This window comes from Electrona antarctica (assembly GCF_951216825.1).
Source record: "Electrona antarctica genome assembly, chromosome: 13".
Lineage (NCBI taxonomy): Eukaryota > Metazoa > Chordata > Actinopteri > Myctophiformes > Myctophidae > Electrona > Electrona antarctica.
This window is the reverse complement of record NC_136794.1, coordinates 37659597-37683003: the sequence shown is the minus strand read 5'-3', so window position 1 is coordinate 37683003 and position 23407 is coordinate 37659597. Positions and strand designations below refer to the sequence as shown.

At 42.9% G+C, this 23407-nt stretch overlaps 1 protein-coding gene across 1 annotated transcript in view; it reads left to right on the top strand.

The window, feature by feature from the left end:
• Nucleotides 1-3677: 3677 nt before the first annotated feature.
• The window catches only part of tns1b (tensin 1b), a gene marked incomplete at both ends in the record, with an annotated part of 98784 nt that continues 79054 nt past the window's right edge, over nucleotides 3678-23407 (top strand). Inside the window, 10 exons of the mRNA XM_079517948.1 lie at nucleotides 3678-3845; nucleotides 6025-6075; nucleotides 7752-7874; nucleotides 9132-9196; nucleotides 12349-12432; nucleotides 14168-14280; nucleotides 14979-15039; nucleotides 16629-16704; nucleotides 22267-22396; nucleotides 22499-22564. Coding sequence (XP_079374074.1) covers nucleotides 3678-3845; nucleotides 6025-6075; nucleotides 7752-7874; nucleotides 9132-9196; nucleotides 12349-12432; nucleotides 14168-14280; nucleotides 14979-15039; nucleotides 16629-16704; nucleotides 22267-22396; nucleotides 22499-22564 — 937 coding nt within the window. The remainder of the gene's footprint in view (nucleotides 3846-6024; nucleotides 6076-7751; nucleotides 7875-9131; nucleotides 9197-12348; nucleotides 12433-14167; nucleotides 14281-14978; nucleotides 15040-16628; nucleotides 16705-22266; nucleotides 22397-22498; nucleotides 22565-23407) is intronic.

The window sequence follows — 23407 nt, the reverse complement described above, 5'->3', positions numbered from 1 at the left end:
CCAGGCAAAAAAAATAAAAACTGAATATGTTTACTGTGGGTTAGAATAGAGAGAGCATGTGTGAGATATCAATTTCTCCCTATATTGTCAGTGATGAATAAGTTCCAGTAAGCGTGTTTTGAGTGGGCCCAGATGTACAGTACGGCGCAGGTTATTTGTACAGTAAAGCTGGGGTGATTCCCAGTCCCAGACATGAGCAATCTTCTCATGGGCTACTCACAGTCGACACATGTGGGAAAATATGCTGTAGGCCTGAGTCGAGAGTCAAGACGCCCCTGTTCATTCACACTCCTCTTCCCTCGCTTTCCTCTTCCTCATTTCTTTTGTCTTACATTCTAGGACCCATTTGTACACTCTCAGAGTTGCAGACCTGCAAACGTCCTTTTGGACCCCCCCCCACTTGTAATCTTCTACACTCTCTACGATGCGCTGGAAACTATGCTCGGTTTCGGGACTCAATGGATCCTTTTCCTCGCAGTGTCCATTTAGACAGTTAAACGCAGCTGAAGGTAATAATGTTAATTGCGAGCGTGTTCCGTTTAGGCGTCTCTGTGTGCCAACTCTGAGTTAGCCGGAGTTTCCAGCTGTCCATGCTGGCACACACGGTTTAACGAAATGAAACACACCCACACTTAACTTTATTAGACCTTCAGCTGCCTTTTGTAACGGTCGCTGACTCAGAGCGCGTAAGAAGCCATACCCACGACACGCGATCAGTCACAAATTCAGAAGTATCCTATTATGCTCTTATTCACAGTAACTGTGTACATACTCTGCCATTCAATCTACAAGCTTACAAGTCATCCCAATGTGACGTGGAGCAGACTGAGACATATTTAGAAATCAAATTTTAATCTAATTTCAAAACACCTTTATTTGTAGTTCAAATCTGATGTTTCCATGTTTCCATTGTTCTGTTTTTTTTTGCTGTTTAGACTTCTTCTTCTTCTTCTTCTTCTTCTTCTTAATTTTTCCTCACAGTGCTAAATACTTAACGAGGGAGACATGTTTCTGTGAAAAATCTCTGTTAGTAAATGATGCACATAATGATGCGTCAACCACCCCGAACCCTCCTCCCTCCCATCGCTCTCTTTTCCCATTGCTTTCTTTAATCCATACGGTTTCCTCTTGGCACCTGGTGCACGTGTGAACACAGACAAGCTGAAGCTAGATTGGGTAAAGCAATGTGGTCAGCGGCTCACCTCAAGGCGCTTGACGTGCCTATACCTCACTTCATTCCCCACCAGTGACCAAAATATTTGATTTGGTCTGCGAAGAGCGCACACCACACTCCTCTGGAATGCTGGGATATTTTCATAATCTGGTTTGTTTATCTACCAAATCAATCCCTCTTCACTCTGTTTTCCCTCGCAGCCGGCCCAAGCGAAACAACGTGACTCGTGTTTAGAGCAACAGACAGGAGCTGACATTTCAGAGGCAAACTCGAGCCGCTCCAGGGTTTAATGTTTGTCGCGCCCTGCGTGAGACGCGACGTGAAGACCATAGTGATACGGTGCCCTGGCTTCTCCATATTAGGATATTTATTCCACGATGGCTCGAAAGAGAAGGACTTGTATTTATCGGATAGCATAACTGAGACTTTGCGTTTTGAGGATATTTATCAGAGCGGCAAACAAAGTGAGTTCCTTCTGCAGTGTTTGGGCAGCATTTTGTTTGATGTTTTGGCTGCATGCTTTTATGCTGGATGGCACAATGGCCAAGGGTTTGAGGCTGTAATTTGAGTTTATTTTCAGCTGTATGAGACATATAAAGAACTAAAACCCTTTCTGTTTGAGTTGCCCCACTTCAGCGTTTTGAAAGTAGTCGGAAATACATAAAGATTATTTTGGCAATTTTTAGACAGGAAACTGAGGTCAGAGAGAAGGGAGACATGCGAGACACAATGGGAGTCGGATTCAAACTCAAGTCCTTGTGACTCACAAGGAGCATGTGGTCCGTGCAAAGACTATCTTTACCCCGAGAACATTCTCATAATTGAGGCTCAGATTGAGACAGAACAGTCGATGTTAGTGGCTCATTATTAAATCGTCACTACCTCGCGGTTACAATATTAACGCTTCTGATGACTTATAAAAAGACGGTAGCCCCATTAGCTTTAGGCCATTGTGCTTCCGGTTCATTTTGGGGTCTTCAAAATAAAAGTCCCACTGCATCCGGAGGCAGTTAGTGACATACAGACTGAATCAAAATGGCAGTCAAAGAGTTCCATAGTGGTAATGTTCAAACAGTACTAGTAGTGACTTCTAGCCATTGCATGTCTGGTATACCGGCTTTTGCACTGTAATAATCAGTAATACCAGTAAGACGCGTAGACGCCTGTGGGCGAGACGCGACCTCGCCCTTTCGTGACTGGCCATATATGGAGCGTGTCTTGAGTGTACAGGGTGTGATGATGTCAGATCAACATATGGAATGTCAGAGCAGCTCAGCTCCATATATGGAGATCTAAGGGTGGCAGCGGTGGCAGTGTCTTGAGTGTACAGGGTTTGATGAGGGCTTAATTTTCGGGCCTGTTGAGAACTCTAGTTATTGCGGACAGGTATCAGTCAAAAGGGAGACATCGAAGAGGAAGGATGGATGGGGTAGGATCAACATATCAGTGGTTGCTCGCCTGGCTTCCAGGCGCCCGAGTTGAAAATGTTTTAGCATTCGGCAGGCCTGGACTGACACTTGATACACTGAGCATTTGTATTTGCCCCGTCTTAGGATCATTATGGTAATTATCAGAACATGGAGGGGTGTTTTTCAAGGAAAGTAGTGGTACAGTATTAGCACTTGTTTGTTTGCATGTGCCTGGATGCAGCGGGGAGGTAAAGTATCTGCTCTCTGTGTGCTGGTTGTGGACTGTGGTGGCCCGCTCTGAGCCAAATGTCAGGGTGAAATTTTGGCCCGGTCCAGCCCTGGCTTTAGGTAGGCAGGGAAAAGTGCCTCGCATTCACACGCAAAGCGCTATAAAAGGCCCATCGCAACGCGATTTCCAAAATCATGGTGTTCCCTTTATTAACAATTTAAAAAAAAATAATAATAATAAAAGAAAAGCCCAGCGGCCACATGGCCTCAATCATGCTGGGAAACATGACTCACAGTTTGACACTTGGAACGGGAACCAAAAGTGAAAGGAGGCTGTAGTTCTTGTTGGAGTGAATGACAATAATGTAATACCAGTTGTAATGCGATGGTTCTAGCTCCCATTATTCTTTAATTGGACCTCCATTAGCTTTGTGGTCACGCAAACCTCTTTATCCTGCTCCTCATTCTACTCCCCGTTGCTCACTCTGTGCTATATTATTTAATAATACACTCATTGAAAAGAAGGCTTTAACTGGGCCACTATAGTAAAACACTGCAGGGCTGGGCAATATGACTGATTATGATTAATGGACGATTTGTTTGTTTGTTTGTGTTGAGCTTATAGAGTGTCGCCCCGCCCTAAAACACATGTTTTAGCTCCAGCAAGTAATAGGCCCTGTGTTTTCCAATGTCCAAAATATGCATGTAATTGTATTGTGTGTGTGTGTGTGTGTGTGTGTGTGTGTGTGTGTGTGTGTGTGTGTGTGTGTGTGTGTGTGTGTGTGTGTGTGTGTGTGTGTGTGTGTGTGTGTGTGTGTGGGTGGGTGGGTGGGTGTGGGTGTGGGTGTGGGTGTGCGTGCAGGAGCATGAGTCTGCTGCAGGCTCTGGAGGAGAGCTATGAGGTGGACCTGGTCTACATCACAGAGAGGATCATCTCCGTGTCCTTCCCCAGCTGCGTGGAGGAGCAGAGCTACTCCAGCAACGTGCGCGAGGTGGCCTCCATGCTGCGCTCCAAACATGGACACAATTACCTGGTGGGTTGCAGGCAGGGTTATATTTATTTATTATTCTTTATTTACCCAGGGAAGTAGCTGAGCACAGGTGCTCATTTTCAGCAACGCCCTGCAATATTATATTTATATCGTTGCTGTCAGGGCAGGAACGTTGTATCTCCACATTTTAACTTTTTGTGTTTTTTTTGCCAGGTGCTTGAAAAGCATCCTGGCCTACGTCCACTATTTCCTCTAGTAGCGACCGTAGTACTAGACACTTTTTCATGATTGGCTGCCTCGTCTCTAGGCTGCCTCTAAGCCAATGGGAGACTTAGCCATAAAGCCCATAGTCTCTCTGAATGGCATAAAAGCCATACTCTGAACGCTGCAACGTGAAGCAGTGAGCTGAGGCAGAGGCTGTGGATTATAATGTAGATTGTAGATGTTCATAAAAGAGAGCTTTCTGCACCTGGCAGTTATGACTCATCATTCTTGTTTGTTTTTTTTCTTCTATATTAACGCCCCACTTGATCATACCACAGCGTCACACAAAAGTTTCAATCTTGTCGATCTGCTACTTTTGATGTTTTTAAACGTGAATCCAGAAAAGTAACAGTTTTGGAGATAATTATGAGCTTTCCACCCGACAAAGACGATTAACGAAAACAAAATAACGGAAACTAAAAAAACGGAAACTAAAATTAAAAATAAATAGGCCTACATGTATCAATTAAAAACATTTTAGTTGGCCTGGGCCGTGGCTCAGCGGTCCAGGCACCTTGGCTGGTACGTAATCCAGTCTGGCAGTGTGCCACAGGTTCGGCTCCCGAACCTGACTGCCTTTGCTGCATGTCAGCCCCCCCCCCCCCCCCCCCATCTCTCTCCCCATTTCCTGTCAGCCTACTGTCCCAACATAAAAAAATATATAAACATAAAGGCAAAAGCCACAAAAAAAACATTTTAGTTAAAGCTGCATTATTATATTTAGCATGATTATTTTTTTATTTTTTCCTGTACGGTATAGTATGGTATAGAGAGGTAGAGTAAATACAATAACAGTTGTATTTGGTTGTATTTGGACTCCTATTGAGACCTTTAGATCTGTCTGCTTTGACATGACCTTGGACCTCATGCTGTTTCTGGTTTGACAGAATGCAGTGTCTCCACTTGCAGGCAGGCGGGCTCTATTAGCTCAGTGGTAAACATGTCAACACTTGAGCAAGAGACCCGGGTTCAAATCCAGGGTAGAACGGGAAAGTTACATACAGTAGTGCAGCTTTAACTGTTTTTTACAAAACTAACTTAATCTACCGTAACTAAAATCCCATGATTTTAGTTAGATTAAGTTAGAAAATGTAGTTAAAAAAAACCCATTTTAGATCTGTTCCTTTTGCTCCTTTTGAATTTGAATCGTATGAAATGAAAAGTAACAGTTATGATGACGTAATTGAGGTTTCCACCCCCGACCAAATATTGCATGGTGTGATGCAGATGAAGTCCTCTGGCTGCACAAAGTCAAAGAGGGAGAATTACGTCATCTGTCATTGACTTTGATTTTGCAGTTGCATAACATTTTTTGAGTGGACTGTAATGTGCTTTTCATTTTAGTCGTCTTTGTTCTTCATTTCAATGCAAGTGATGTACACACGTTCAGCACTGTATTACTTCCAATACTTCAATAAATTCACTATAAGTTTTGAATTATTTTAATTGCAAACATTTGCAAACATTTCGACTGAAACAGCGGGGTATAGGGACATGCTAGAATGCATAATCATGGGTGGTATCCTCAGCAAACAACTCCAAAGACCTCAGAGACCTATATTAACTTGTCGAAAAGGAGTATAATATGCAATTTTAACATTTGTATGGACTCACATGACTGCTGACTGTAAAAACCTCAACTCCGGAGGCAAAAGCATTAATTTGCCCCATGAGGGTTTTGTTGTGGCTATGAATATTCACGTCAAAGATATGATAAAATAAAAAATAAGAAACAGCACGGCTTCCGAAGCCTTACAGCGTGAAGTGCCGAGTAGAAGACACTCATTGTTCTGTGAATAACTCTTGCGGTAGCGTCTTGTTCAGAACACCAGCAATTATCAGAGACAATAATGGATGCTCTGATGTTCAGGTTTGCCTGAATGTGCTTATTGTTGTTGTTCTTCTCCAAATGAGCAGACAGACATGTTCACGATATCTGAAATGTTTCACTTCCCAGCTGTTCAACCTCAGTGAGCAACGTTACGACATCAACCAGCACAATCCAAAGGTAAGACTCACTATACACTGTTTCCCAAACACTGGGTGGGGTCGCGGACACATTGTTTTCGGGTCTCATTTTGTTTTTCATTATTATTATTATTAGGAATGCATACCCCACCCTTGTATACAATACCCGTTATATCCGTTGTCATAGCACTTGTTTAACAGCCTGTCTGTGTTCCTTTTATGTTGATCTTTGTATCTGTCCGTCCATGGTGCTCTCTACATCTGTCAGTCCATGTATCAGTAGTATGTTATCAGTAGTATGGGCCATATCAGGAACTGACAAAGTGTCAAATTTGAAGTCAGTGGGGCGAACAGTTCTCGAGTTACGTGGATTACAGATGACAATTTTCTGTAAAAAAAAAAAAAAAAACATTAGAAAAAAAACCCACGAAAAACAAAATTCAATGATTCCATGAATTAAAAAGTGAATGTTTAAGAAGTAGTGAAAATCTACAAGCCGATCTACAAGCTCAGAACGTGTCGCAAGCTTGCAGATCGGCTATTCTCACGTCCCAGGGAGACGTCAAAGTATTCTTTTGGTAATGGGAACCACTGTTGGTTCTGTTCTGTTGATGCGCCACCCCTTACCCCTTATCCCTAAACTTATTTGCCATGTTTTACTATTTTGAAAAACCTTTTAAAATAGTTCAAATAGCCGATCTTTTGATCGAGCTCAAAACGTGTTGATGTAGATTGGCTAGTTGAACTATTAACTTCATACTTGAAGTAACCACTTGAATGACCCCGGCATCCCTATTCTGGGAGGAACATTCAAGAGATTGGTGTAGATTGAAATAGAACACAGAGTAGCCTACAGTACATCTCGGGACTGTTTCACTAAGTCTAGACTCTAGAGGGTCTATAAGTATAAACTGATATTGATGAATTCCAAATATTATTTGATAATAGACCCACTTTGAGAAACCGTGCTCTAAAGACATGTAGAAACAACAAAGTGGCCGCAAAAATGTAGCTGAAATGTCAATGTATGGAATGGATATGTGCATATGGAATGCACTCCCCATCACAGTCAGAACTGCAGCCTCACTCCCAATCTTCCGCCGTAGTCACCCACCTCTTCAGACTCCACCATGGCCCGTAGCACTTGCCCTAGCCTAGCCCCTTAGATAGCACTTTATGTAGACTTAGATAGTATTTTAAACAGACTTATAGCTTGTTACGTAGACAGCACTGGAATTGCATTTTATGTGGTCATGGCACTTTATAGTACACATGTATAATATATAATATAGTATAGTATGTATAGTTTACATAGATACTCCACTGTTACGTTCTTAGTTTATGCATGATTCATGATAACTACTTTTTATATATGTGATGTATGCCATGCTTTTGTTATTGCTTTAATGTAAGTCGCTCTGGATTAAGAGCGTCTGCTAAATGCCTAAATTGTAAATTATTGTAAATTGTAAATTGTAATGTAGACACTGAGGAGGCAGAGAAATATACAACCACAAAAGGACTGGCGTGTGTGGCACTTCCGTGAACTCTCAGAAAGGATGTGACCATCTCCACCTAGCCTCACGTTGCGATACTAATATACCACTGCGCTGGGCTGCGTGAGACATCCGCCTCGGGGCATATGCATATGCAATAGGGGCGGGTTTAGTGTGGCTGCACCAGGCTAATCTCCACCCTCCCTGTCCTCTCATCCAGGTGTTAGACTTTGGTTGGCCCGACCACCATGCCCCTGCCCTGGACAAGATATGCAGCATCTGCAAGGCCATGGACACCTGGCTGAGTGCAGACAGCCACAACGTAGTGGTCATACACAACAAGGTGAGAGCGAGAGAGTCTGTCTGGCCACAACGTGGTGGTCATACACAACAAGGTGAGAGCGAGAGAGTCTGTCTGGCATGCATGTGCGTCATGCGACGTGCGTGCATGTCTCCCCACTCTTCAGTCCAATATATTATATATATAATATTTTTTTATAATTTTTATCCCACGATTTTGTAACCCATTTTTCACCTCTGTGTCAATTATCTAATGTGATCCTGGGCTCTACACACCCTCCGCCAACCTAGTCCCCATATATGGGGGACATGGGGAGAGCAACGGACTTGAACTCATGCTTCCTTCATGCCTGAGTGTCCAAGTTGCTCCTTTACGCCTGACAGGGGGGAGTTTCCCTGGTTGGACGTAGCGCGTGGAAGGAACACGTTATTCCAACCAGTTCCTTTCCCCTCCATCAGGCGCCCCGGCTGGCCAGGGGGAGGCAGTTTAGGCAGTCCAATGTTTGTGATTTACTCTGATATGCTCAACTGTAAAAAGAAAAAAATAACATTCCCCCACCCCCCACCCCCCCCCCCCCCCCCCCCCCCCCCGCCCCCCAAAAAAACCCCTGCCATTGCCGAAACACACCTGTGGCAAAACACACCCGTTGCGTCACGCGGTCCAAAAGAAACCCTAAGCACGCTAGACAAAAACAAGCCGGGAAAACAAGAATATATTGGCCGATATTATTTGGCAGAGTTTTTTTGTTATTTTTTTCGGGGGACTTCACCCCGGGGTGTCCCCTGATTGCAACACATCATGTAATAATAACAGAAGCTTAGACCTCTCCAACCCCGTAGCCAAACATCCCCATAGAGAGGCCACAAACAAGGGTGTCGCCATGGAGACCACTGCTATTTTCGCTCTCTCACCCCGAGATGAGTAATGTTTGAGGACGAGCGTGTGTGTGCGGTGGTCACTAAGGAAGTATATGGCGGGCGGCTTCGGATTTCCACGCGTCAACAGACCCTTTCCAGGAGAGGGTTCCGCGCTGTTTTTAGTGGGCTATTTACTTACAACGTGGAACATAACTCAACCTTAACAATGCTCCTTGGTTTTGCAGCAATTGACAATATGCTCCTCATTGACTTACATTGACTGACATTGTAGCATGAACACAAACAAAGTTGATTCAGACGATATAGAACATCACCAAACCCAGTAGTGTTTCTTTTGAATGTGTTCTTTACTACAATCATCATGACCTGCACCAGATGTGCCCTCCTGGTGTTTTAACTTCAGCATGGTTTGCTTTTCCAGGGCAACCGTGGCAGGACAGGGGTGGTGGTGGCGGCGTACATGCACTACAGCAACATATCAGCCAGGTGAGTAATGCGCCATAAGGGCTCATTTATGCTGCCGCTGATCGCTCAACATCAAAATGACGGTCCTGTGGTTTCCCTTCTACTTTTGGTCCTAGTCTAATGAGTCTACCATTTTGTTATTACACTACCGTCATTTTACTGGTATGGAAATTTAGTAGTTTTGTTCTGAGATTACACACTCAGCAGTTATTGCACACCTGTCCGCCCTGGAAGGGGGTCCCCTCTTTTGTGATTATTCTACCTGTAGCAAGATGGCCACCATGTGGCGACGTCGCTCTCCATTGGCCATCATCTAGCCTTTCATATATCTATGACTATTAGACCCTGTTTTTTTTCTTGGGAGTTTTGCCTGGCCTGCTTGAGGGGGTCACAGGGCTGTTTGTTTCCTTTGTTAAACGTGGGCCTGTGGTGACAAGGGCAATTAAACTAGAGAAATCAACTTGACTGATGACCGTCAGCTGAAAATCATGTTGAGAGGCAACATGATTCTCGCAGAGAGAAAGAGAGAGAGACACACACACACACACACACACACACACACACACACACACACACACACACACACACACACACACACACACACACACACACACACACACACACACACACACACACACACACAGGCAGAGATACAGAGAAATAAAGAGAGAGACCAAGAGACAGAGACACACACACACACACAGAGTGGCACACACGCACGTGCACATGCACACGCACACACACCGAAAAACATAGGGGATAGTCAATGTAAAACCAAGTGAGCAGAAGCGATGAGCTGAAGCAAGACAAAATAAGCCCATATTGTTCATCACAAGACCCACATCTGAAGACGTGCTGGAGACGGGGGGTGGGGGGATGAGTCAAAGCAGTCATACTGTACTGCACAGGGACGGCTGGCTGGATAGCATGCGGCTGGGGAACAATAACAGCAATAAGAATATCAAAAGGATTTCATGTGATCATAGTTAGAAGTAGAATGCGACGACTTTCATCAAATGACAGCGGATCACAACACTCAAATCTTACTCTCCCTCCTCAGTTCCGTTCCTGTGGCCGAACAGATCTTGCTCACTTGTAGCTTTTCGCTTCACTTTGTTATATCTGAAATTGTCTTTTAGCGACGCCAACGGCATTCCTGTTTGGGTGTCCCAAGAACACCGTAAAGCTCTAATTCACGTATTCTCCAAAAATAACGGATCTGCGAGCTATAACAACGCATTACGGTGTGAACGTAGATCCGTTCTTTATGCCGAGCTTATAGATGGAGTGCCATGATTTCCCCCCTCCAAAACATGATCATCAGGTGCTATGATTATACTAGGAGGAAGACAGTGTACAGAAAGTTTAATTTATGTTTCTATGTGGCCACACCCACCAGTTAATTAAGTATACCTGGTTTTCACCTTAGCACCACCCACCTGCACTTACGCCTCGCCCACAGCTGTGTTTTGTATGATAATGGGGTTAGGGTTATTTTCGATTGGGCTCTATAATGGGCTCTATAATGCGTGTCTTGTCCTTGACATGTGACTTGTCACTGTGTGAGAACAACATTAGGAAGCAAGTCCAAATAAGCAACTACATTTTAGAAACAAGCCCAAAAATGTGCAACCCATACCAATATTTACAAGCAACTTTACAGAACAATAAGCCCAAAGTCGCTTATAATAAGCAGACATGGCAACACTGCTGAGCAGGCATGCGATCGGCTCTTCAATCAAACATTTATTTTTGTACTTACGACGTGGTCTGAGACTTTTTAGGTCAAGGAGCATAATAGCAGATACCGCACTGCGCCCTTAATTAACATATGAATACTCCTCCTATGCTTACAATATGCTGACGAGTCGTAAGCCTTGTGGGTGTACGCTCAGTGTGACTTGCATAATATGGATAACGCATATGATGGTGGCGTTATGACCTAATTACGCCTGAATGTAAGATGTGCATTATATAATAGAGCCCAAAGGCTTTCAGCTTTCAGGAAGAAACCAAAACTACACAGGGAAGACATTGAATATTCTCACCACACCCCTGGGGGTCTATTAGAGTAATGTTAACTCCATAGACACATACAAACGAAAAGTACAGAAATCACGGCACTCCATCTTTATAAGCGGACATGCCTGTTGCACATGGGGTTTTCCCCACCCAGTTGTTTGTGAGAGAACGTTGTTTTGCTCGGAGAAGTTAACTCAGGTCATTCTCCTGCACTGTGACAGTGTCTGCCACAGTGTGTGAGGACATGCTTCTATAGAGCGCTGGTTCCCAAACACTGGGTGCAACTATTTTTCAACAAACATTCCCCGAATAGCAAACATTTTCATGGTTTAAAAACATAATTCAATGATTATTTTTCAGTAGTCTCATGACGAAAGTCAAAAGAAAAATCAAAGAAATTCCATGAATTGGAAAAACAAATGTTTAAGAAGTAGTGGAGAATAGCCGATCTACAAGCTCGCAATGTGGTGCAAAGCGACTCGTTGTGAGCTTGAAGATCTGCTATTTTCACTAGTTCAGGTCCCGGGCAAACGTCTAATCTCTCTTTTGGGTCACGGCCTCAAAAGTTTGGGAATCACTGGAACTTACATTCAGTACAACAACTCACACCGTTTGGCAAAGGACAAAGAACAGGCAAACAGCATTAATAATGTGATTTGATTCCAATCTGCATCAAACTTTTTTTCCAACAGTGTTACAATTCAGTACAATCAATGGATTGAACATTGGATTGGACAATAACTATCAAGATTTTTGGGAGAAATAAAAATGAATAAATTAACTTTAACTTTGTTGTCCGGGCATCCTACCCTCTATATTCTTAGTAATACAAACCTGAGTTGCAACTGTTGTCGAACCACTTGTCTTTTCCTCTACACCATTTCTTCCGATCTACAAGCACACAAAGTGTCGCAGTGGGACAGATATGTAGATCAGATTTGTTTTAACATTAATTGTCCAGCTCACTTGTAATGGTATTGGATAGCAGCTGAAAGAAGGACCCTCAGTCCTTCTTTCTGAATATTTTGAAAATCCTATATTCAAACACAGATTACACTTTATCCGTGTTTGAATAAAGTCTTCATGATATTCATAAAGTGGGCCATCAATAACAGCGTGGTGTGTAACCATGTGTTTCTCTTGGCATCCAGCGCCGACCAGGCCTTGGACAGGTTTGCCATGAAGCGCTTTTATGAAGACAAAGTGCTTCCTGTGGGTCAGCCGTCTCAGAAAAGGTCAGTCTTCCCTCACTTCCTGTTTGTGTTGTCAGGAGTTTGACCCCAAGGTGAACTGTTCCATCGTTGCTGTCAGGCAGAAATCTCCTGGAATGGAATGGAAATGGAATGGAATGGAATCTCCATTCTCCACATTTCTTACCTGTAGTGGGGTTCTTTTTGTGTAAATTAACGTCCTACTTGATCATACTACACATACTGTACTGTAGTACTACAGTGTCACACAAAAGCATCCAAAGTAGCAGATCTGCAAGCTCAAAGCTTTTGAATTTGATTCCTGAAAAGTAACAGCTTTGCACATAAGGTTTCCACTTGACAGAGATGATATAATAATGATAACTATAACTACAGCGCATTGATTGATTGATTGATTGAATTCATACATGATTATTAACAGTTATTCTAAAATGGAATGCATAACAATACAATTCAATACAAAACTTTGGCATAAAGCTCAGTAAAATCATAAGGTATATTTGCAGATAAAGGAGGGGTAGGGGACCAAAATATGCCGTGTACACTATATCGTTCACCATTGTTGTTATAGTCGTGGTGTGTCCCATCCATTAAAAAACAAACAAACATATATATAGTTGTGGTTATACTGCAGTTGCTTGGTGTGAACCCTAAGATGTAAAGTAACAAAAACAAGAATAACTCAGTTATAACTGACAGGTGTAACAAGCTCTTGTAGCACCCGTTGTCGTTTGTTTCTTAAGTTCTTTTGTTGGTTCACTCACTGTGTTTTGCTATGGCTTTCCTCTAGCTCCAGTTAGATCATAACATTAGATTCTGTTGCCACTCGCTCTGTGTTTCGGCGTTCAGAGTGTTTTTTTTTTTGCCGTTCAGACTATGGGTTTTATGGGTAAGTCTAGGTCAGTCTAGCCTAGGCAGCCTAGAGGCAGTCCGCTGCCCCCCAGGTTGGCAGAGGAAGTGTAGCGCCCAGGATTACATTAGATAATTGACACTGGGTGAAAAAATGGGTTGCAAAATCGTGGGATAAAAATTTAGGAGAGGTGATTTGCTAATCAGAGAGGGAAGGATGAGGCTGGCTGGACACTGCGTCAGGCAATCGAAACTGGTGGCAAGCAAACTGACACTGTGGGAGTGTGGCGGGCAGCGAGTCCAGAGTTGACGTTTGCTAGAAAATAATTCAGTATATATTAAAAAAATGATAATGATTGCGAAAAGGATTGATATCCAGGATATGTAAACATATCCCTGTGTCGACCTCAGCCAAGCAGTCCCATGAGTCTTGTGCTGTTTGCGTGTCGCTAGCCTCGGTACCTGCAGGCTTTTATTTTCGTTTGCATTCGCTCTAAAAAAAAGCCTGGGGAAACCCATTGAAGATCTGTCATAGGAAGACCACTTCCTTGTATTTCGCTAACCAATAACAGGGCAGAGAGGCGTCGCTCCAAATTTGGTGACGTCAGTGTTCACCGCTATTTTCTACAAGGGGAGGGAAGGAGGAGGGCGGGACGGGTGCTCAGATCGTTGAACCAATAGGATCCACCGCCTGTTTTTGGCCGGTACCCGCCCCTCTAGACCAGAAAGCACACATACGTTAGCAAGGCTGGGCCATGCTAACGGCGTGCTATCCACCGCTGTCCTTACCAAGGAGAGATTAGGTATCTTTGGTTACAGTACACATGGCAAACACCCTCATTCTCCTTTGTTGCTAAAACATGAAGGATCCTGCAACAATCTGATCTGTTATCCCCCCGTCTTGTCACAGGTATGTGCAGTACTTCAGTGGTCTGCTCTCCGGACACATCAAGATCAACAACAAGCCCCTGTTCCTTCACCACGTCATCATGCACGGCATCCCCAACTTTGAGTCCAAAGGAGGTACGCTATACCAATTCCGTCGACTCGAACTATGGCGGAAAATGGCCGGCGTCCACTACCTTTTCTTCACCGAAGAAAACTAAATAAAAGCTAAGCTATGATGACTAAAACTAAGATTGGAAATTTTGACTACTACATTTTAGAGAGGGACTATAGTGGAGAAGAGATCCAATAGAACAAGTCAAGTCACAAGACAAGTCAGGACAAATCAGGCATTACAACCCCATCAAGGCCTGCCAAAATATATTTTTTGTCAAAGTCAACTGCAGATTTAGTGGACTAAAATCGTATGATATTTACTTGACTGACTAAAACTAAAACATTTCAGATTAATAAAATATGACCAAAACGAAATTATATTTTAAATATAAATAGCAGTTCTACAAGCTCAAAACCTGTCGCACTGCGACACATTTTGAGCTTGTAGATCGACTATTGTGGCTACTTTTGTGTGACATTGAATGACACAGTAGTAGGGCATTCATTTATGAAAAACGTTAAAATACGGAGATAAGAGGGGTCTGTCAGACAGTATGCAATATGGCCCTCTGGAGTGAGTGTGGACATAATAGTGGCCCTCTCTCCATCATCAAAGATTGAACAGATTGAACCGTTAGGATCACCCGAACTGTCTACCACCTTGCTCCATGCTTTTTTCCCCCTATTTTTTAATCAGGCATCTGTTCTGGTTTCCCCAGGTTGTCGACCATTTCTCAAAATCTACCAGGCGATGCAACCAGTGTACACGTCTGGGATCTAGTAAGTTCTATAACCAACACATGCAAGCACGCACGCACGCACGCACGCACGCACGCACGCACGCACGCACGCACGCACGCACGTGCCCATAATGGCTCCCTTATTTTCCTTTATGACCCCCTCCTCACACACTCGCTCGCACGCATGTACGCACGCACGCACGCACGCACGCACGCACGCACGCACGCACGCACGCACAGCAGTAATGTACTGGTGTCATTCTCGGTGAGCCAGTGGAACGGGCAGATAGGCATCTGTGGCAGACGCCTCCCCCAAACATTGTACTTTTACTCCACTAAAATGTTTCAAAACTTTAGTTACTATAGTTACTTTGTAGATTTTGAAACATACTTCACTTCAGCTCTATATACATTTCGACCATTTGAAAATAGCCGATCACATCACATCGTGACACATTTTCAAAAGATTTTTCTATATTGCAGTTATTGATACTTTTACTCAAGTAAAACATGTGAGTACTTTTTACACCACTGGGGGTCAGAGGAGAGGAAACTAGAGAAGGACAGAGAGAGAGAGAGGGGGAAAGGGAGGGGAGGACATGAGGAGAGGAGACTAGAGAAGGACAGAGAGAGAGAGAGGGGGAAAGGGAGGGGAGGACATGAGGAGAGGAGACTAGAGAAGGACAGAGAGAGAGGAGAGCTTGAGTTGCAGGGCTGGCATGTGCCCTCAGGTTGGTACAGCGGGCGCATAGGGCAGTGCACTGCTTCATTTCCTGTTTCTGTTCTCGCTCCCTATACTTCTCGCTCCCTATACTTTATCCATCTTTACCCTCTCTATTTGCACCCACGGGGCCATTCTGTTATAGCCTCATTATGTTAGACATGCATGTTAAACAAAGGATTAAGGCTGCCTGAACCCCCTTTAATCCTCCCATGCTGTGTGTTGTTGATACAGGTACTGTATATGTACGGTAGCTTAGCAGCACAGTATAGAATCCACCACCACGTGAAACCACCAGTAGTACATACCTACTGTGAGGTTTGCAGACTTCCGACCCCTTCAGGCGCCAAATCACGCTCCTTCTCATCACCCCCCCCCCCCCCCGCTCTCTCTCTCTCTCTCTCTCTCTCTCTCTCTCTCTCTCTCTCTCTCTCTCTCTCTCTCTCTCTCTCTCTCACACACACACACACAGTCACACACACAGTCACACACTCACATGCCCTCTATTAGCACTCGCAAGCCTTTGATCCCACTCTCCAAGCAAGACAATCGTGTAGACACTAATACCCCCACTGAAGGGTGGCTAATGACCGCTCATCCCGGGCATGATGTTTGACCGGTCATATGAGTCGCAGCACTTTACAGTCATACAGTCTATTACATTCAGTTGTTTATTGGAAGATGAAGATTTTTCATATCTACAAACTATCTGTTTGTTTATAGTACCTACTGTATGCTAAATTGTCCAGCTCCACCTTGCACACTTCTACAGTGATTTGTCTTCATTCCTTTGGGAGGCCTGTTCAGCAATATGCTTATTGAAATGCCACATACTGTAGCAGGCCCATTTTATAAAGGGACAGTTGCTTTATTCATTTATTTAAAATGCTGTTGATTTTGTATTGCAGCAACGTCCAGGGCGACAGCCAGACAAGTATCTGCATCACCATAGAACCTGGCCTGCTTCTCAAAGGAGACATTCTGGTAAGCACGGCACACATTTGGCTATTGGGGTGTAACGGTTCACCCAACATGTCTTTTAAACACACAGTGTAGGAAGGAAGGAAGGAAGGAAGGAAGGAAGGAAGGAAGGAAGGATTGATTGATTGATTGATTGATTGATTGATTGATTGATTGATTGATTGATTGATTGATTGATTGATTGAAGTATGTATTAACAGATTGGAGAATTACAGTACATTTCAAGCACAACTCGATACAAAACTGTTAACAGTGGACGACACCATAAACAAGCATTACACTTGTTTACAATAGGGTCCACCATGTTCAATTCATCATAACATTTAGAGACGTACAAATATACACTTCTACATGTATGTAGCCAAAAACAGGAAATCATCATAAAGGAGGTAAAAAGGGAAAAAAACATATACAGTGAGGGGAAAAAGGGGTGGGTGGGGGATTCAGATTTTACAGGGGTCAGTTTCGAATTGTAGCCGTCCGTAGGTTTTGAAGAAGTCAAGGGATTTGCATGTCTTAATGACTGTTGGTAGGGCGTTCCACATTTTGGTAGCAGGAAGGAAGGAAGGAAGGAAGGAAGGAAGGAAGGAAGGAGGCAGGCAGGGAGGCAGGGAGGCAGGCAGGCAGGCTATATTTGTGTATTTGTAGCCTCGGAAACCCAGACGTTTTATTTAGTGTACTGTAACAAGGGAATCCTATTTACTTACCTCACTTTGTGTCCAGGTATGGTATGCTTAAGCTTGTGCTGTTACGTTTTATAGTTTCCATTCACAGAATAAATTGGGCTATAAAAACGGTGGGAAGACTGTTGGCTTGGGTCCTGTATTTCGGTCTAAAGACCCTCATTAGCACACAATATGTTTGCTGTAAAATATGATGTCAAAATGGCAGCTGAGGTATTATACTTCCCTCTCCAGGCATGCTGGAGATATACACGGTACAATTTAGCTGCAATACTGATTTTGTTTAAAAAGTAACAGTTAGTAACCGTGACAGTTGAAAGAGTTCACTTTTCTTTTACCGTTTAGAGAGGTGTTTCATAAATGGAAAAATGCTTCTTCTACATGGGTGAAAACATCGGCCCGACTGCCTTGCATCTCCTTTCCCCATCACATCATCATATATTGTTCTCTGGGCCAGTGGTGGAAAGTTACAAAGTACATTTACTTAAGAACTGTACTTAAGTACAATTCCGAGGTATTTGTACTTTACTTGAGTATTTCCAATTTCCAATACTTTTACTTCTACTTCCACTACATCTCGGATCCAAATATTGTACTTTTACTCCACTACATTTGAAAACTTTAGTTACTAGTTACTTTGTAGATTTTGATTATTATTACAAAACATACATTACCCACTTCAGCCCTATATACAGCCATTTGAAAATAGCCGATCTACAAGCTCAACGCATTGTGAGCTTGTAGATCTGCTATTTTCAAATGATTTGTATACATTTGAGTGCCATTCTGCCCAATGAGTACTTTTACTTTTGGCATACTTTAAGTACATTTTGAATTTGAGCAATACTTTTGTACTTTTAGTCAAGTAGATTTTAGAATTCCGGACATTTATTAAGTATATAAGTACTTCTACAGTGCATTGCAGTATTGATACTTACAATATACTTCAGGAAAACATTTCAGCACTTTTCCCACCACTGATCTTGGCTCACACACCCAGGACAACGAGCTCCGTGCGTCAGCACCTTTTGTGCTTATGCTGCGTCATGCCGGCCATAGCGCTGACCACCGGTGTCCTCTGGCCTCATCACTGCAGCATGCAGCGTTTCAAAGAGGCATCAGTGTTGCCACATTTTGTGATTGCAATAAGCAACCAGGTCTGGGGAAACCATCTATAATTATAGAGACCGGACAGCCCTGCTCCTGCACTATTATTTTCAATGGAAGTTGCTCAGTGGCGTTTGAATGAACCGGAAGAACGCTCTGCTTACACATTTCTTCGATTTGCCCACCAGGTGTGCAAAATGCGGAAGTGCTAACAAGCGCTCCGTGTTAAACCCCGCGCCTCCGGCAATCATTCTGTTTTTGGCCACCCCTGAATCCGTGAGGGTATGGGGGGTGGGGGGAGGGTGGAGGGGGAGGGGCTAATGGATTCTGCTGAACGCATCATCTGACCATGCAGATGCCTGCTCATGCTTGTTATTCTGAAAGCGTGCACACCTTGTGAGCCGTGCCTCGCGGAGACAGCATTTTGTGATGTTTTCACAGTGTTCATATTCATTAGAGCTCAGATATCCGGTGTTTGTTTATTTTGCCGGGATAGTGATTAGGCTGATAAACTGACCTCTGGATGAAGTGAAAAATAATTAGCTGTTCCAGGAATGAAAAAGAAAAAAGAAGAAAAAAAAATGATTTCAAGGAAATCATTCTGGGCAATTTCTAGGTATCTGCAGGGCATAGATCTGAGTCTTGGCTGTGCCGTATGACATAGTCCAGTGTTTGTCATTTTGGTTTCAAGTTTGGTTTCTAGTTTATTTTAAAGCGCATCTGGAATGTTGAAACGCATTTCACAGAGCAGGAAAAAAGGAACCACTGGATCGACAAGAAAGGCACTGCATATTTTCAGAATATCCATACACAAAAGGAGAGAGGGGTGTATGTTATGTTATGTTCTGGATGAGTTGTGGATAAAGTTGAAAAGTTGAGCTCGGAAACCACTTGCCAAGTATGAGGTTCAAGCAAGGAATTGGTTTGATGAAGCTGTATGTAATAGTAATACAGGCAGGGGAGGTTGTACCCAAACTATTACTAAACCAAACGGAACTGTGTTGTAGCCTACTACTTGCTGTTGGCCAGAAACCTCTTATCGCCATATTTGAACTTTTTGAGTTTTTCTTTTCGTAAATTACTTGATCATACTACAGCGTCACACAAAAACATCAAAAAGGTGCAGATCTACAAAATGATACAAAATGTGCCACGAAGAAGTATTGAGCTTGTATCACTGCTACTTTTACAATTCTTAAATTTGGATCATAAAAAAGTAACGACGTGTGGACATATGGGGTTTCCAGCCGACAAAGACGATGTTTTCTTCTGCCTTTTTTTTCCACTTCTACTTTTACAAACTTGGCCCACAAGCATTGTTTTCCCTCCTGGATCACCCCCCCCCCCCCTCCCCCACTCAGTGGGAGGTAGAATCTAAATATCCCAGAAAGCCGCAGTAAAGCTGCAGGACATTTCACTGATCCTGTCTCTTCCTCGTCTTCAAGCCTTGAATTGTTTGCTCGGATTAGCCTTGCAAGCCCCCCGTCGGGGGGTTCCTCCATGCACGAGCAGCGTCGCGGGCACGGTACCTCCATGCAGTGGTGGGAAAAGTACTCAAATGTTTTACTTAAGTAAAAATATCAATACTGCAATGTAGACATACTCTGTTACAAGTAAAAGTCTGGAATTCAAAATTTACTTGAGTAAAAGAACAAAAGTATTTGTATGAAAATGTACTTAAAGTATGAAAATTACAAAGTACTCGGTGTGAAGATTGAATCATTTCACAAGTTTTCAAGTGTATAAACAAATCTTTTGAAAATAGTAGATCTACAAGATCGACTATTTTCAAATGGCCAAAATGTATATAGGACGGAAGTGGTTATTGTTTGTCTTGTAATAATAATCACAATCTACAAAGTAACCAGTAACTAAAGTTTTCAAATAATTGCATTGGAGTAAAAGTACAATATTTGGATCTGAGATGTAGTGGAGTACTAAGTAGGCCTACTGGAAATTGGAAATACTCAAGTACTGTACAAAAGTTACTTTACACCACTGCCTTCATGGAAGGCCAATCAGCCATGATGGGTCACATACAGTACTGTAGGAAATTATTTCTTACGTTTGTGCAGTGTATAGGTAATATTAGGTGTAGGTGCATCGACAACTCACATGGTGTAAAATAAAAAAGAAGGAAAGAAAGAGTGGGGGACATTTTCCTAACTATACATATACCTACTACTAAATAGCGAAAATTGCAGATGTACAGTCTCACAAGCTGTGTGTGTGTGTGTGTGTGTGTGTGTGTGTGTGTGTGTGTGTGTGTGTGTGTGTGTGTGTGTGTGTGTGTGTGTGTGTGTGTGTGTGTGTGTGTGTGTGTGTGTGTGTGTGTGTGTGTGTGTGTGTGTGTGTGTGTGTGTGTAAAAACAAAAACAAAAAACAACATGTCGCACATTAAGCAAATCATCTGGAGACCCCCTTCCCCCCCGGAAATCATTTGGGGACGCCCCCTGGGTCCTGACCCACACGTGGAGAATCACTGGGGTAGAGAATGAAGATTGTCCTCTGTGTGGTTGTTAGTGGTGCTTTATGAGGCTCTGGTGTGGACAGCAATGGCCTGTATAATAATGCCATGTGGAGAGCGTAGGGCCATACATTTACGGGGCTATATATAAAGAAGTCTTAAATGCTTTCTCTAGCGCAGTGCCAGTGCAGTGAAACGAGCCTCGACCATGAATCAGAGGTGACATGCTTTTGGCCAGGCGTCTCAAAGAACAATGCATGTTGTGCTCACTGTGGAGCCTGGACATAGGCTCGATCTGGAACAGAGGAGGTATTGAGTCAATCTGTAGCAATGCAATTTGACTGTATCATTTTCCTTTGATGACCATTTTATTCATTTGTGTCCCTCGTTCCGAAGAGGATCTCGCTATTATTATTATTATTATTATTATTATTATTATTATTATTATTATTATTATTATTATTATTATTATTATTATTATTATTATTATTATAGGATCTGGCTATTATAATTCTTGGCCTGGGGTGCCACAAACCACTGCATTCCTCTTGAGGACAATCTGTGCGGCTCACTAAAAGCTTCTAATCACAATGTTCCATCCAATCCAGTCTCACGAACCATCGTAAGCCTTTGCGAGTGACGGCGGCGGATGCTGTGTGTGATAACGTTTGAACATTCGCCACGTTCTCTGGACACACTTTCTTGTCCACGCCCTCCTGCTAAGAACAGAAGACGTGTGCACCTTGTTATGTCTATACTGTATACTGTACCTGCTGACAGTCTATGCCAACTGGTTCCCTAACAGTGGGTCAGGATCCATTTGTGGGTCGCGGACACATTTGTATGGGTCACTTTATTTATTTTTGTTTTCTTACTTGTTTTTAATTATTATTATTTCAAAACATTTTCAAAAAAGATTCCCAAAAAATATATATACATGCTATAAATTAGAAAACAAAATCTAAAACAAAACACGATCTACAAGCTCACAATGTGTCACTTCGTGCCGCAGAGCTTGTAGATCTGCTATTTTCACTAGTTTGGGTCCCTGGCACAAAAAAAACGTATTTGAGTCACGGGATAAAACGTTTGGGAACCAATGCTATGTGTACAGTATGTAGATATCTTTGTATTTTTTGGCTGTTTGAATTTTTCCCCAGCCCCCGTCCTCTTTTCTTCTTTCTGAAAACAACAAAAACAATGGAGCTTGCACAAAAACAAGCTTGCACCCACGTCTTTACACCTGCAAACTTCTGTGTGCTATGACACTTGACTTTGATACTGATTCTGATTCCTTCCTCCCTTTAGCTCAAGTGTTACCACAAACGCTACCGCGGGCCCTCCAGGGACGTGATCTTCCGCGTCCAGTTCCATACCTGCGCCGTTCACGACCTAGGCATCATCTTTGGGAAGGACGAGCTGGATGAAACGTTCAAGGGTAAGGCAGGGGTTCAAGGTTCACGCGTTCTCTAATCTGAATCAACCTCGGTTAACCTCAATTACTCTCACACACTCTCTTTGTTTTGCTTCTCGCCTACAGACGACCGATTTCCAGAGTACGGAAAAGTGGAGTTTGTCTTCTCCTTTGGACCAGAGAAAATACATGGTAAGAATCATTTCCTGGGATGTTGCAGCTGAGGTACAGTATTTCACTGTACAGTACATAGGCCTGTGTTGCACTGGTGGTGCTTAACATTATGCAAAGCAGCTTGAGCGGAAAGAGTACTACTATCGTACTCAGGTACTACTTGAGTGAAATATTACTCAACTTAGTTTTCTTGACCACAATCTTAACCCATTTTGACCTGAGATCAGATTCTAAAAATGTCTTCTACATCCTGACAGTTTTCTGAAAAAGCTATGTTTCTATGTCAGTCGTTCTTCGATTTTTCAAAAATAGCAGACCTACAAGCTCGTAGCGTGCCACTCGGTGGCGCGCTATGAGCTTGTAGATCTGCTATTTTTCAATAGCTAAAGCATAACATAATGCTAACACCAAAAGGGGTTCCCGCCCAAAATGGGTTAATGTAAATTAAACTAATTATTATTATTTAACATTTAACAGACACTAGGTTCATTTCTTACCTGGTATCTACGTATATACAGTAGTTTCAACATACAGATTGTCATTTCGATAGTATATTGTTTAGGCAGATCTAGGTTCTTGGTTGGTTTACCTGGGATCCAAGTTCATTGAGGCACTACAATGTCTCATTCTATGTACCAGTATATGATTACCTTGCTTAATGTAAGTCGCTCAGCATCCGTTAACATGCCCTAATTGCAATTGAGTAAAAGTGCAAAAGTAGCTCTTTTGAATACTACTACCGCAAGTATAAGTCTTATACTGTATCTACTGTAGTCACATGTTGAGCCAGAGTGTAACCTTTTCAATAGTAATAAGTCCTACCAGCACAAATTCTCTAGTTCAGTGATGCTCTATATCTAT